This window comes from Saccopteryx leptura, chromosome 1 (genome assembly GCF_036850995.1).
Source record: "Saccopteryx leptura isolate mSacLep1 chromosome 1, mSacLep1_pri_phased_curated, whole genome shotgun sequence".
Taxonomy (NCBI): domain Eukaryota; kingdom Metazoa; phylum Chordata; class Mammalia; order Chiroptera; family Emballonuridae; genus Saccopteryx; species Saccopteryx leptura.
The window spans coordinates 257,256,091-257,271,338 of record NC_089503.1 but is presented as its reverse complement, the minus strand read 5'-3'; the positions used below and the strand labels follow the sequence as shown (position 1 = coordinate 257,271,338).

At 40.5% G+C, this 15,248-nt stretch overlaps 1 protein-coding gene and 1 pseudogene across 1 annotated transcript; both read right to left on the bottom strand.

Moving 5' to 3' along the window:
- Positions 1-1,869: 1,869 nt before the first annotated feature.
- LOC136389250 (olfactory receptor 7A17-like) lies at positions 1,870-5,293 on the bottom strand. The gene is given in 4 exon segments (XM_066361050.1): positions 1,870-2,202; positions 2,204-2,741; positions 4,047-4,055; positions 5,280-5,293. Coding segments are annotated over 4 exon segments (894 nt in total).
- Positions 5,294-13,869: 8,576 nt separating this feature from the next.
- On the bottom strand, positions 13,870-15,026 carry LOC136389249 (dual specificity mitogen-activated protein kinase kinase 1-like; annotated as a pseudogene).
- Positions 15,027-15,248: the final 222 nt, after the last annotated feature.

Below are 15,248 nucleotides of genomic sequence, written 5' to 3'. Positions count from 1 at the left end.
CTTGAGATAAATTTATGAACATGTAGCTGTATTGAGGTTCCCTTCCAGGGAACTAAGAGAGCCTGGAAGGACATGCATGCTTGTGCAGAAACACTACTGACCCTGAATCATATGACTTGGTGGAATATCTGCCTCTCTTGTGAGTCACCCTCTGATCCTCTGAAGATGAAAGAGATTCCTGAGCAGGAAGGAGACCTGAGTGGATGATATTGACATTGTTTATTCACAGTCCTTTAGTACGTATAAACCTCTATTTTATTTTTATTCTTCAATTACAGTTAATAGTCAATATTATTTTACAATACTTTCTGGTGTACAGAATAGTGGCAAATAAGGGGTGTTATGGTCTGGTCTAATGCAGTGGAGATGACTAGTAGTAAAGGAAAAATAGTGTGATCAGTTTTTACACAAATGATCATTACTAGCACAGTTGAAATGCTATAATTATATTTTACAGTAAAGTACTCAATATCTAATTTTTGTATTAATCATCCTCTTTAAAGCACCCCTCCCATGACAGTTCTGATTAGAAATCCCTGTCCCCTTCAGACCTTTTCCCCAAGAAGTCCTGGATGACACAGTGTAGATGAAAATTTCTTACAGGCACTTAAGGACTACATGTTGAGTCCTGCCCATCTCTAGACAAAGAGTATAGCATGCTGAGAAACCAAACCCCTAAAATATAATTGTGAGGACCCCAATAGAGAACACCAGATGTGAGCTCTGGTTCTCGTGAAAATATTTAAGTAGCTCCAGCTCTCCTGTGTTGGGCAGCCCACCCGGGTGCCAGTACCCCCACATATTAGGGTTAGTTTAGCCTTGATTCCCAGGTGCTTTTAGGTCAGGCGCCCGGAAACTGCCTTTTAGAGCACGGGCTAAGCTAACACAGCAAGCTGACATCATCACACTGATGTAATGGTTGATGTAATGTTGGTACCTAGCCACTATTGTCTGTAAGCCCTCTATATACCTGTACTTGCATTGCTAGCCTAGGAGCACATATAGTCCTGGCCGGTCACTCAGTGGATAGAGTGTTGGCCTGGCATGTGGACATCCCGGGTTCCATCCCCATTCGGGGCACATAGGAAAAGCAACCATCTACTTCTTTTGTCCTATCTCTCCTCCACCTTCCCCTCTCTCAGCCAGTGGCTTGACTGGTTCAAAAGTCAACCCTAGGCACTGAGGTAGCTCGGCTGATTCAGGCGTTGGCCCCAGACAGCAGTTACCGGGTGGATCCTGATCGGGTACATGCATTGTCTATCTCCCCTTTCCTCACTTAAGGCAAAAGGAGAAACTGTCTATATGATAGACAAAGCAGAAGGTTTAATAAAATGGTTTCTAAATTGTATAAAGAAGTTGAAACTAACAAAGGTAATTCCAGGATGAAACTAAAAGGAGCAAGTTTGAAAACCATAGTCTGGCCTGACCAGTGGTGCCGCTGTGGATAGAGCATCAACCCGGGAGACTGAGGGCCCAGGTTTGAACTCTGAGTTCACTGGCTAGAGCATGGGCTCAATGGCTTGAACCTGGGGTTGCCAGCTTGAGAAAGGTCGCTGGTTTAAGCCCAAGGTCGTTGGCTTGAGCCAGGGATCACTGGCTCACATTGAGAACCACCCTTCCCGTACACTTTGGTTAAGACACCTATAAGCAGCAATCAATAGAAAACAACTAACGTGAGGCAACTACTGGTTGTTGCCTTTTTCTTCTAACCACCCTCTTTCTTCCTCTCTCTCTCTCTCAAAATTAACAAACCAACAGCCTGGTTATGAAATCTCAATTTCTAGATTTGAGTCTTGAAGCCGAGAAATCAGAGGGTACTTTTTCAGGCTGAGGATATGTTTCTTTTGTAGCCACCATCCCAAAGAATCTTTAAGGTGCCCTCTTTATGTCCTTGTTCCTGAGACTGTAGATGAAGGGGTTCAGCATGGGTGTGACCACAGTGTACATCACCGAGGCTGTTGCACTTGAGTGTGAGCTGTGGGTGGCAGCAGAGCTGAGGTACACTCCTAAGCTCGTACCATAAAATAAGGACACAACTGAGAGGTGAGACACACAGCTATAAAATGCTTTATGTTTCCCCTGACATGATGGGATTCTACATATGGAGGACACTATCTTAGAGTAAGTGTAAGGACCACCTGCCAGCAGGAAAACTGCAACATAAATCACCATGTTATTAAGAAAAGAGTCAGAGCAGGCAGGCGAGTTGGATCATTTGGTTGAGTTCACAGAAAAAGTGGGGGATTTCCAAGTCTGGACAGAAGGACAGCTGTAACAACATTAAGCTTTGTTTCAAGGAATTCAGAATACATATGATACAAGAAATCAGAACCAGCAGTCCACAGAGCCTGGGGCTCATGATGACTATGTAGTGCAGGAGGTGACAGATGGCCACAAAGCGGTCATAGGTCATCACAGTCAGGATAAAGTCATCCAACACTGTAAAGAAAATGAAAAAGTACATCTGGGTGATGCAGCCTTCATAGGCTATGACTCTGCTCTGAGTCTGCATGTTCAGCAGCATCTTCGGGACAGTGGTGGAGGTGGAGCAGGTGTCCACCAGGGACAGGTTGCAGAGGAAGAAGTACATGGGCGTGTGGAGGTGGGAGTCTGAGCTGACGGCCAGGATGATGAGCAGGTTCCCCAACACAGTGATCAGGTACATGGACAGGAAGAGCCTGAATGCGAGGGGCTGCAGTTCTGGTGCATTTGACAGTCTCAGGAGAAGAAATTCTGAAATTCTTGTGAGAATTCAAGTTCCAGGAGGTAGTGGTGAGTGTAAGAAAAAAATATATAGCATGATTAGTTTTTACGCAATTGACCATCAGTAGTATAGTTGACATACTAGAACTTTATTTTGTAGTAAAGTGATCAATATCTATTTTTTGTGTGAATCATCCTCCTTAAGGCACCCTGCCCATGACATTTCTGATTAGAAATTCCTGTCTCCCTCAGACCTCTCCCCCTAAGAAGTCCTGGATGACACAGTTTAGATGAGAAATGCTTGCAGGCAATTGAGGACTACATGTTGGGTCCTGACTATCGCTAGGAAAAAGGAAGGGTATAGGCTGCTGAGAAACCAAGTCCCTACAATATAATGATGGGAAGGAATACATACAATATATATATTACACAGCATGTGAGATGGTGTCAGACTAAGAAAAAGAAAGTAGGCATAGAAGAGAGTAAATGGGGGGGGGAGTGTTATTCTTATTGGGAGTTCAGGGAGCCCTGCAAACAAGGTGACGTTTGAACAGAGACCTCAAGGAGGACAGAGTGGGAGACAGTGTTATTTCTGAATCTGTGGGGAGTCAGTGCAAAAGCCCTGAGAGGACACTGTTTTAGATGTGCAGGACTCTCACAAGACCGGCATGGCGGCATGGGGAGGGATGAGCTAGAGGACGCAGCACTGGGAGGTGTCGGAGACTGTGGGGGGCCCAGGTGCCTCCCAGCTGCTGCTCAAACTGGAAGACACAGGGAGTTCCTTGTTCACTGTTCTTCCCTGCACTTTATTAACTTTGTTTCTAAATCTTGTAAATAGTAATACATCCTCATTTTATTTTCATGTGCTGGTTAATATTCTGGCATCTGTGTATTAAGGGACACATTGGAGTATGTGGGCTCAGGTCCAGCTGGCCAACCACACACACACACACGCACACACACACGCACACACACACACACTCTCACACATGCACTATGACTTCTTGGGTCCATGTTCTCACCAGGCTCTTCTCACCCTGTTACATTAATTAGAAAAGAAATTATACCAGACATGCTGTCAACATCCAATTACCTTTACCCCAAAGAATATAGACATAGTCCCAAATTCCAGTGTTAATCCTCCCATAGACATGTAAACATGAGAGTCATTTTCATATGGCCATTTGTGTCCCGTACTTAACCTTAAAAATTGCTTAAACAACAGAGGAAAGAGTGGACCTACGGGGAAGATCTAACAGTTCAGGTGTTTCCAGATTGGCAATGATGAGGCACAGCTCCTGGGCTCTGGCAGAATTCTAAACCCAGGTCTATCCCCCTTATGCCCAGAATAACTAATCAAACAGTAAAAAGCAATCTGTGTAAGAGAAAGAGTGATATTTTGCTGTGTTTAAGAGGCTTTACAGATTGAACATTTTACTAGAAAAGTGAATAAAGAAACTTAACCCACAATTTACATCAGCAAATATAATTTACAATTGTGGAGGATTTTAAAAGATGAAATGAGAAACATTTCAAAATGACAAGACATACAAAGCATTTGGAATCAGAAAACAGACTTTTCAACTTCTTATCCACCACATATTAGCTGTTTGAACTTACAAAGCCATCTGACCATTTGATTTCTTTAATTTAATTTTTTGGTACAGCCCGCATGGTTTTTATTTGCCTTTAAAGAAAATTATGACAACATTGGTTTATGGCATTAATTAAGTTTAGTTTCAGGAGCACAACATAATAATTGTTAGTACCCTCACCTGACTCGTGGGGGTTGGGGTATCCATCTGCCTATGATGGTGGAAAGATAATCAATATACTGTATATCAAGAGCTTGGTATAGTTCCTTCCTGTTGGCAAATGAATGGTTTCCACTGTGATGAGATGAAGCTGACTGTTTTTCTTCCACTCCTGAAATGTTCCCATTGCTTCCCCATCTCTGGGTCCCCAATTCCACAGCCGTATTTGCGTTCCTCCTCATCACACCCTCTCATCACAGGCTGGTGCCCCTCTAGCCAGATACTCTTACTGACTCAGAAATAACTGTCAATATTACAAAGCCAATCACTGACCTTTCTAATTGATTGATTGATTGATTGATTGAATGATTTACAAGAGAGACAGAGAAACAGAGAGAGGGGCAGGCAGGGACAGCCAGACAGGAAGGGAGAGAGATGAGAAGCATCAACTCATAGTTGCCTCACCTTAGTTGTTCATTGATTGCTTTCCCATACAGGCCTTGAAGGGGGGCTGCCTTCCACCTGAGGCAGTGACCCTTGTTCTAGCCAGCAACCTTGGGCTTAAGTCAGTGACCTTGGGCTCAATCCAGTGATTACAAGGTCATGTCTAAAATCCTATGCTCAAGCCCATGACCTTGTGCTCAAATTGAATGACCCTTTGCTCAAGTCTGTGACCTTGGGATTTTAAACCTGGGCCCTCAGCATCCCAGCTGACACTCTATCCACTGAGCATATGATGTCAAAACACACTTATTTCATTGTGCTGGGCCTTCTTGTATAATGTAAGTTCAAATGAGCAGGGCATTCATTGGTTATGTTCACTTATGTGGTTTCATAAATGTGTGTTTTTATATAAAAAGATGTGAAGGTATGGAATGGAATGTTCATAATATAAAAAACAGCAAGAAAAATAAAACTTGGTTAAATATTGTGGATTTAAACAATGGTATTAATAAAATTGAATAATATTATAAAATAAAGCCAAAAGAAAAGCTTTTATAAAATATAATCTAATCACTTCAGTATCAGTCTCTAATGACAGATAAAGGGGCAAAGAGATAGAAATAAAAACATAAAATATACATTTAAAAGGCCATAGAGAAAGCAGTATATATACAAGTCTAATTTCTACCTATACAAATGTAAATATATAGATTAAAATATGCTTAGAAAGGGATAGAGGAAATCATTAATTAAATACAAAAAAATGTCTTTGTCAAGGTGAAGAAGATGTAGAATGTTTTATACTTAAGTAACAGAAGAGACACTCTATGACAGACTGATAGTCTTGACCACACAAAATTAATAAATTTTCATAATGCCCCCAAATACATCTATACACATATAAAGGAATTCTATGCCAAACAGCAATGATTTTAGAAAGAACTTTGATATACTAAATAAATCATTTATGTATTAATTAGCCTACTTAGCAAACAGACATGGCAATCTCTGCTCTGAGCTGGCTGGTTATGCTGTCAGGTGGCCTCAGGTGGAAATTCTAGGCTCCATTCTCTCTGACTTTCCCGCAGCAACTGCTGCACGCTCAGACTCACCTGGCTGAGGTCTCAGAAGGAGGGCTCCTGTAGAAGCCCAAATTCCTCCCACGATGGCTTATGCTGGAGACTGAAGCTCTGTCATCAACCAAAGAGCAGGAAGGAGCAAACATTAGTGTCTGAGCCACATTTAGGACTCTCAAAGAAACAAATAGTCCTGTCCAAGGTTGCACATGCCGAGAGTCTGCAGTGAAGAGATATTTGCTGCTCCCTTTCTCTGCTCATTAGACACTGTTTTCATTGTTAACTCCTCCTCTGTGTACATCACTTCCCTGTGAGAGACTTGTCTGCACCAATGGGAAATTTTCCTGCTGATTCTCTCTCTAAGGGACCAGGTTAGAAGTCAAGTGAATCCTGTTTCTGTGACTCCTTCTCCATGGCTCTCCTGGCCGCCAGAAGCCTCACCTCCCAGCACCTTATTCAACTTTGAGTTCAAGTTTCTCACAAGTCTGAGACTGAGGAAACTGGCTGGACTAGGACCCATGGATGTGAATCTTCATGGCTTTGACTTGTGGTGGAGCACAGTCCCTGGTAGCTCCAGGAAATTGCTATTTCTCACTTCAACAAGGGAGAGAACTGTGTAACTTTGATGTAAGTCTCTGGACACTACACTCCCTGGCTTCATGACACATTTGCCAATCAGTGAGATTTTGATACTTATATCAGAAGTTGAGAACTGCTACTTAGTGCCACGCTATAAAATCTTTGTTATTTTGAGCCATATTCATAAATTTTATGCTATATAATCTGAGTTTAGTACCTTATAAACATCGTTTGATTTAATTTTCATAAAAGTCCTTTCTGTGAGGTGGTACGTTATGAAGCTCATCCTCCATTGCAGAAATGGGGCTTGAACTCCTTCAGTGATCTCCCCCTAAACCATAATCTCAGTAAGGAATCAGTGTTGGTTGGACTCTGTCAGGATGCTTCCAGTTCTCAGACTCTGCAGTGCTTCCCAACCAGAGGTGGCTTTTCCCCTCGAGCTACTTGGCAATGTCTGAGGGGAGGCTGTGAAATAGCGTGAACACCCAACACAGATAGTTATGTCAAATCTAGAAGGTAGAATGACCTAATCAAGACCAGGCATTCTCCAAATTTAAACTGCAAATTATTGACTGAAAAATAATACCAACTAGGTGTTTTATCACCAAAAAGGTTTTGTTTAGGAACAAAAATTGTTGCAACTCAGTGCATGCAGGTGTGACAAGCCATGTGCACACTTCGGGATGTGAGCCTAGATAGAGGAATATTTATATAAGAAAAAAAGAAGTGAAGAGAAAGGGAAGATAGAACGATAGAGTTTTATAAACTGAATTCTTCGCGTAGGGTTCTCAAGATTACATATAGTGCGGAACTTCCATAAGCTCTAGCTCTCCACACAGACCCCACTGACTGCTTCTGTTAGCTTAGTTCCAGTTAGTCTTTATTTATACGAGTCACCCATGATTCTAGTTCAAGTGCGGATCCTGTTTCAGCAGGTCCTGGTGGGCCCAGGGCATCCGCATTTTTCATAATTTCCAGGAAAATGTTGATTTTTGCCGGTGTTTGTCTGAGGACCACTCTTTGAATAGCAAGCTTTGGTCCTGTTACAGTTTCAACATCTCCCAGAAATGCATTTTCCTTTGCTTTTGTATTCAATTTATTGGGGTGACATAGGTTAATAGAACCATACAGGTTTCAAGTGTGCAACTCTATAGCACATCATCTGCATACTGCATCCTGCGCTTAGCACACAGAGTCAAGTCTTTCTCCACCAGCCAGTGTTTCCCCTTTGCCCTCTTCCACCTCCCCCAAACCCACTTTCCTTCTGGCAAGGAAAGCTCTGAGAGCTGCCCATCGGTTCCACGTGTCCATGTTTCTGTTTCTATTTTGTTCTTCAGTTTATTGTGTTCATTAGATTTCACATATAAGGGAGAGCATATGGTCTTTGCCTTTCTCTGACTGGCTTATTTTACTTAGCATAATAATCTCCAGGTCTGTCCATAATGCTGCAAAATTTAAGATTTTCTTCTCTTTTATGGCTGAGAACTATTATATTGTGTAAACATACCACAGCTTTTTTATCCACTCAACTATTGATAGACACTTGGGATGTTTCCAGACCTTGGCTATTATAAATAATACTGCAATAAACATGGGGGTATATGTATTATTTTGATTTATTGTTTTGGGGTTCCTAAGATATATTCCCTGGAGTGGGATAGCTGGGTCAAAAGGCAGTTTCATTTTTAATTTTTTGAGGAAACCTTTTACTGGTTTACACAGTGGCTGCCTGATTCTGCATTCCCACCAGAAGTGCAAGGAGGATTTCTTTTTCTCCACATCCTTCCCAGCACTTGTTTGTTGATTTGTTGATGAGCGCCATTCTGGAAGGTGTGATGTGATAACTCATTGTGATTTTAATTTGCATCCTCTGATGACTAGTGACATTGAGCATTTTTTCATATGCTCTTTGGCCATCTGTATGTCCTCTTTGGAGAAGTGTATTTTTGGGCTCTTTACCCATTATTTAATTGGATTGTTTGTCTTCCTGGTGTTGAATTTTATAAGTTCTTTATAGAGTTTGGTTATTAGCGCCTTATTAGATGTATTAACAAATATGTTCTCCGATACAGTGGGTTGTCTTTTCATTTTATTGATGGTTCCTTTTGCTGTGTGAAAGCATTTTAGTTGGATGTAGCCCCATGTGTTTATTTTTCTTTATTTCATTTGCCTGAGAAGATATATCAGCAAAAATATTGCTACCAGAGATGTCTGAGATTCTATTGCCTATGTTTTCTTCTAGGATTTTACGGTTTCAAGATTTACATGTAAGTCTTTTATCTTTTTTCCATTTATTATTGTGTATGGTGTAAGTTGGTGTATAGTTTCATTTTTTTTTGCATGTACCTGTCCAATTTTCCCAACATCATTTATTAAGTTGGATATCTTTACTCCATTGTATACTCTTGCCTCCTTTGTCAAATATTAATTGACCATAAAGACATGGATTTATTTCTGGGTTCTCTGTTCTGTTTCATTGATCTATTTGCTTGTTCTTATGCCAGTACCAGACTGTTTTGATTACAATAGCCTTGTTATAGCTTAATATCAGGTAGTATGATATAATTGACTTTGTTCTTCATTTTTAAAATTGCTGAGACTATTCTAGTTTTTTGTTTTTTGTTTTTGGTTTCATATAAATTTTTGGAATATTCTAGATCTGTGAAGTATGCCATTGTTATTTCAATGTTCTATATTTTTTTAGTATATGTCTTTTACCTCCTTGGTTAAATTTATTCATAGGTACTTTATTTTGTTATTGTGATAGTAAATGGGATTCTTTTCTTTTTGTGTGTGTGTGACAGTGACAGAGAGAGAGACAGACAGGAAGAGAGAGAGATGAGAAGCATTAATTCCTCATTGTGGCTCCTTAATCTCCTTAGTTGTTCATTTATTGATTTCTCATATGTGCCTTAACCAAGGAGCTGCAGCAGAGTGAGTGACCCCTTGCTCAAGCCAGAGACCTTGGGCTCAAGCCAACGACATTGGGCTTCAAGCCAGCTACCATGCAGTCATGTCTGTGACCCCACGCTCAAGCTGGTGAACCCGCACTCTAGCTGAAAGAGCCTGAGCTCAATCTGGTGACCTCAGGGTTACAAACCTGGGTCCTCTGCGTCCCAGTTTGACTCTCTATCCACTGCACCACTGCCTGGTCAGGCCATGGAATTGTTTTCTTAATTTCTTTTTCTGATAGTTCATTATTGGTGTATAAAAATGCTACTGATTTCTGAATATTAATTTTGTATCCTGCTACTTTGCTAAATTCATTTATTAAGTCTAGTAGATTTTTGATGGAGTCTTTAGGGTTTTCTATATGCAATATCATGTCATCAGCAAATAATGACAGTTTTACTTCTTTCTTTCCAATTTGGATGCCTTTTATTTCTTCTTGTGTGATTGCTACACCTAAAACAACCAGCACTATGTTGAATAAGAGTGGTGAAAGTGGGTACTCTTGTCTTGTGCCTGATCTTAAGAGGATTGCTTTTAGTTTTTGCCATTGAGTATGATGTTGGCTGTAGGTTTGTCATATGTGACTTTTATTACATTGGGATGTTTCCTCTGTTGACACTTTGCTGAGAGTTTTTATCAGAAATGTGTACTGGGTTTTTAAAAATGTTTATTCTGCATCTATTGATATGATCATATGATTTTTAACCTTCATTAGGTTTATGTGATATATCATGTTTATTGATTTGCAAATAATGTACCAGCTGTGCATACCTGAAATAAATCCCACTTAATCATGGTCTATGATCTTTTTTTTTTTTTTTTAAGCTGGAAACGGGGAGAGACAGACAGACTCTCACATGCGCCCGACCGGGATCCACCCGGCACGCCCACCAGGGGCGACACTCTGCCCACCAGGGGGCGATGCTCTGCCCCTCCGGGGCGTCGCTCTGTTGTGACCAGAGCCACTCTAGCGCCTGGGGCAGAGGCCAAGGAGCCATCCCCAGCGCCCAGGCCATTTTTGCTCCAATGGAGCCTCGCTGCGGGAGGGGAAGAGAGAGACAGAGAGGAAGGAGGGGGGGGGGTGGAGAAGCAAATGGGCGTTTCTCCTATGTGCCCTGGCCGGGAATCGATCCCCAGTCCCCAGCACGCCAGGCCCACGCTCTACCGCTGAGCCAACCGGCCAGGGCTGGTCTATGATCTTTTTAATGTGTTACTGAATTCAGTTTGCTAATATTTTGTTGAGAATTTTAGCATCTATATTCATCAGAGAGATTGGCCTACAGTTTTCTTTCTTTGTATTGTCTTTATCTGCTATTGGAATTATGATAATGCTTGCCTCATAAAATGAGTTTGGAAGTCTCTCTGGGACTCTTGAATTTTTAGAATAGTTTAAGAAGAATAGATGTTAGTTATTTGAATGTTTAGTAAAATTTGCCTGTAAAGCCAGTCAGTCCTGGACTTTCACTGCTGGGAGTTTTTTGATTACTGTTTTAATTTCATTGGTTGGAATTGGTCTGCTCAGGTTTTCTGATATTTTCTAGATTTGGTTTTAGAAAATTGTATTTTCTTAGGAATTTATCCATTTCACCCAAGTTGTCTTATTTATTTGCATATAGCTCTTCACATGTAGTATTTTCTTAAAATCCTTTATATTTCTGTTGTATCAATTGTTACTTCTCCTCTTTCATTTCTAAGTTTATTTATTTGAGTGCTCTTTTTTTTTCCTTGATGAGTCTAGTAATAGGTTTGTCAATCTTGTTTATCTTCTCAAAGAACCAGCTCTTGGCTTTATTGATCTTTTGTATTTTTTTAAGTGTCTATGTTATTTATTTCTTCTTTGATCTTTATTATCTCCCTCCTTCTACTTCCTCTGGGTTTTGTTTATTTTTTTCTAGTTCTTTGAGGTGTAGAATTAAATTGTTTATTGAGTTTTTGTTTTGTTTTGTTTTTTGCTTCTTGAGGTAGGCCTTTAATACTATGAACTTTTCTCTCAGAACTGCTTTCACTGTGTTCATAAATTTTGGGTTGTTATATGTTCATTTTTGTTTGTTTCAAGGAAATTTATTATTTGTTTCTTGATCTTATTGTTAACCCATTCATTGTTTGATGACATGCTATTTAACCTCCAAGTGTTTAAGTGTTTTTTAGCTTTTTTAAAACTGTAGTTGAGGCCTGACCTGTGGTGGCGCAGTGGATAAAGCGGCGACCTGGAAATGCTGAGGTTGCCAGCTCGAAACCCTGGGCTTGCCTGGTCAAGGCACATATGGGAGTTGATGCTTCCAGCTCCTCCCCCCTTCTCTCTCTCTGTCTCTCCTCTCTCTCTCTCTCTCTCTCTCTCTCTCTCTCTCTCTGTCTCTCCCTCTCCTCTCTAAAATGAATAAATTAAAAAACAACAACCCTGGAATTAAAACTGTAGTTGATTTCTAGTTTCATACCATTGTGGTCATAGAAGATTCTTTATATGATTTCAATCTTCTTATACTTATTGCAACCTGTTTTGTCTCCTAATATGTGGTCTATCCTAGAAAATGTATTGGGTGCACTTGAAAAAAAAGTATATTCTACTGCTTTGGAGTGAAGTGCTCTGAAGATGTCAATTAAATCCAGCTGATGTAGTGTGTCATTCAAGGCCACTGTCTCATTGTTGATTTTTTTTCTGGAGGATCTATCCATTAATGTCAGTGGGGTGATCAAATCCCCTACTATAACTGTATTGCTGTTGCTCTTTCCTTTTTGTCCATCAAAATCTGCTTTATATATTTAGGTGACCCTATATTGGGTGTGTAAATGTCTATAATGGTTATATCTTCCTGTTGGATTGTTTTCTTTATCATTAAGTCATGGCCTTGTTTCTTATGATAGCCTTTGTTTTAAAGACTATTTTGTCAGATATAAATATTTGCTACTCAAGCTTATTTTTAATTTCCATTTGCATGGAATATTTTCTACCATCCCTTTACTTTCAGTCTGTGTGTATCTTTTGTTCTGATATGGATCTCTTGTAGACAGCATACATATAGGTCAGATATCTCATGTTTTTTGATTGAAGCATTTAATCCATTTACATTTAAGGTTATTATTGATATGTACTTATTTATTGCCATTTTATTCTTTATCTATATTCCTTCCCTCTTTCTTTCTTTCTTTCTTTCTTTTTCTTAGAGAAGGCCTTTTAACATTTCTTGCAATACTGTTTTGGTGGTAATAAAAACCTATAGCTTTTTGTCTATTTTTGGTCTGTGAAGCTCTTTCTATTGCCTTCAATTTTAAATAATAGCTTTCATGTACAGAGTAGTCTTGGTCATAGGTTCTTGCTCTTCATTACTTTGGATATTTCCTGCCAATCCCTTTGGCCTGAAAAGATCTTGTTAAGAAATCAACCTATAGCCTTATGGAAACTCCCTTATAGGTAGCTGTCTTTCCCTTGCTACTGTTAAGATTCTCTCTTTGTTCTTAAGCTTTGCCATTTTAATAATCATGTGTCTTGGTGTGGGCTTCTTTGGATTCAGCTTTTTGGGAGCTTATAAAATATAGAAAAGAAAGGTTTTTTTTTAGCAAATAGGTAATTTAAAGGCTCTTAGCAAAAGTAACTTCATTTAGCTTCTTTCCTTATGTTAAACATTTCTCACTATTGTGGTGTCAGGGATAGGTTGTAAATCTTAGAATGTTTAGGAATATTTTTTGTTAGATAAGCAAAACATTTATCACTACTATAGTCTTAGTATGTAGAAATGGGGTTTTTTCTTCCATTTAATGGATCTTATAGATAAATGTTGTAACAAGACAGTAATATTCAGTGGGCTTGTTAGTGAGATTAGAGACTTTTGTACCATGCTCCCCCTCCTCCCCACCCCAACTAGTATGTGCTTTTGTCTTTAAAAGCTGGCCCAAAACACAATTTGAGGCTGCATGATTTGAAGACTTAGGTCACTGTGCGGTTGCTGGCTTTAAACAAAGATCCCTTAATTTGGTTACTTAACTGGTGTGGCAAACATCTGTTTCTCGCTGTTCCGATACAACACTTAATGCTTCCTGGACTTGTGTGCCTTTCTCTTTCAGCAGGTTAGGGAAGTTTTCAGTCATTATTTCTTCAAACAGGTTCTCAATCCCTAGCTCACTGTCTTCTTCTGGTACTCTATGATGCAAATGTTACAGTTGTTATCTCAGAGGCTCCTTAGACTTTTCTCATTAAATTTTTTTCTTATGGTTGCTTTGCTTGGGTGTTTTCTCTTATCTTGTCCTTTAAATTGCTGACTTGATCCTTCACTTCATTCAACTTGCTGTTGATTTTTTTCTAAAGTATTCTTCATCCTTTTTCATAGGTGAAATGCATGTCTGAACAGAGGCATGGGAAAGAGACCTGAAAGCAATGTGACATGCCACCAGGCAGGAGACTCGCTCTTTGCTACTTGCCATATGTTTAGACATCAGCCGCATGGGTCGGTGTGCTGGGCTGGTTAAGGCCGACAGTGAAACAGAGCCAACCTGCAAAATCCACTTCCTCAGCATCGGATCTCTTGATAAAAGCATGAACCGTAAGTTGCTTCAAATCTGCTCTCTCTGCAGGGTTTTTTATTAAGCATTTATTCACAAAATCCTGAAATTCCATACTGAATAATCCACTGGGCAGTTTAGGAGGAGGCTCACTGACTATGTAATCCAACAACTCAAAAATTGCCATGGGAGGTCGGCTGTCCATTCCATAAGAGCTGAGGGGCCTTCCAGGGGTCCTTGGCCTGGGTGGTGTCTCAGCCGTATCTCCCTCCACCTGGCACCCAAACATCAGCTCCAGCTCCTTGGCATCTAGAGGAGGGATGGGATACCTCCCAACTGCCATCTCAACCAGAGAGAACCCCATGCTCCAGATGTCCGACTGCACTGAGTAATGAGTCCCCTGGAGTAGGACCTTGTGCCCATGAAGGAGTTGGCCATGGAGTCGATGAGCTGTCCGCTGACCCCAAAGTCACAGAGCTTGATCTCCCCACAGGCGTTCACTAGGATGTTGGAAGGCTTGACATTTCTATACATGATTTTATGCTTCTCTCTCAGATATGTCAGGCCTTTTATTACAGCAATGCTAACTTTTCCTAAAATTTGTTCAGGAATTCTTCCAGCTTTCTTCAGAACTTGATCCAAGGAACCCCCATTCATGTGCTCCATGCAGATGCTGATCTCGCCATCACTGTAGAATGCACCATAGAAACCTACAATGTATGGGAGTTATATTCATGTAGAACCTGCAGATCCCTTATGATCTGGTTCCGGATTGCAGGTTTGATCTCCAAGCGAATTAGCTTTATGGCCATAACCAGGCCAGACGGCTTGTGGGAGACCTTGAACACCACTCCACCATTGCCACACCCAGCTCACTGATCTTCTCAAAGTCATCATCCTTCAGTTCCCCCACCTTCTGCTTCTGGGTAAGGAAGGCCTCAAGACGCTTCCTCTGCTGCTCTTCCAGCTCCAATTCCTCCAGCTTCTTCTGCAAAGCCTCCAGGTTGGTCTTTTCTAGCTTCATCTCCTGCGACCTGCACGGGTGCAATAGGTGCACTCTTATATGTTGTATTCTTAATTTCTGAATGGTATTTTTTATGGTTTCTATGTCCTTTTTAATGCTTATTATCTCTAATTTCTCACTGAGATCATCCATTCTTCCCCTAATTTCCTTGAGAGATGTTTTAAACTCTGCATCAAATATCTTGGTTGCTTTGGTATAAAACTTATTTTTTTCTGGGAATTT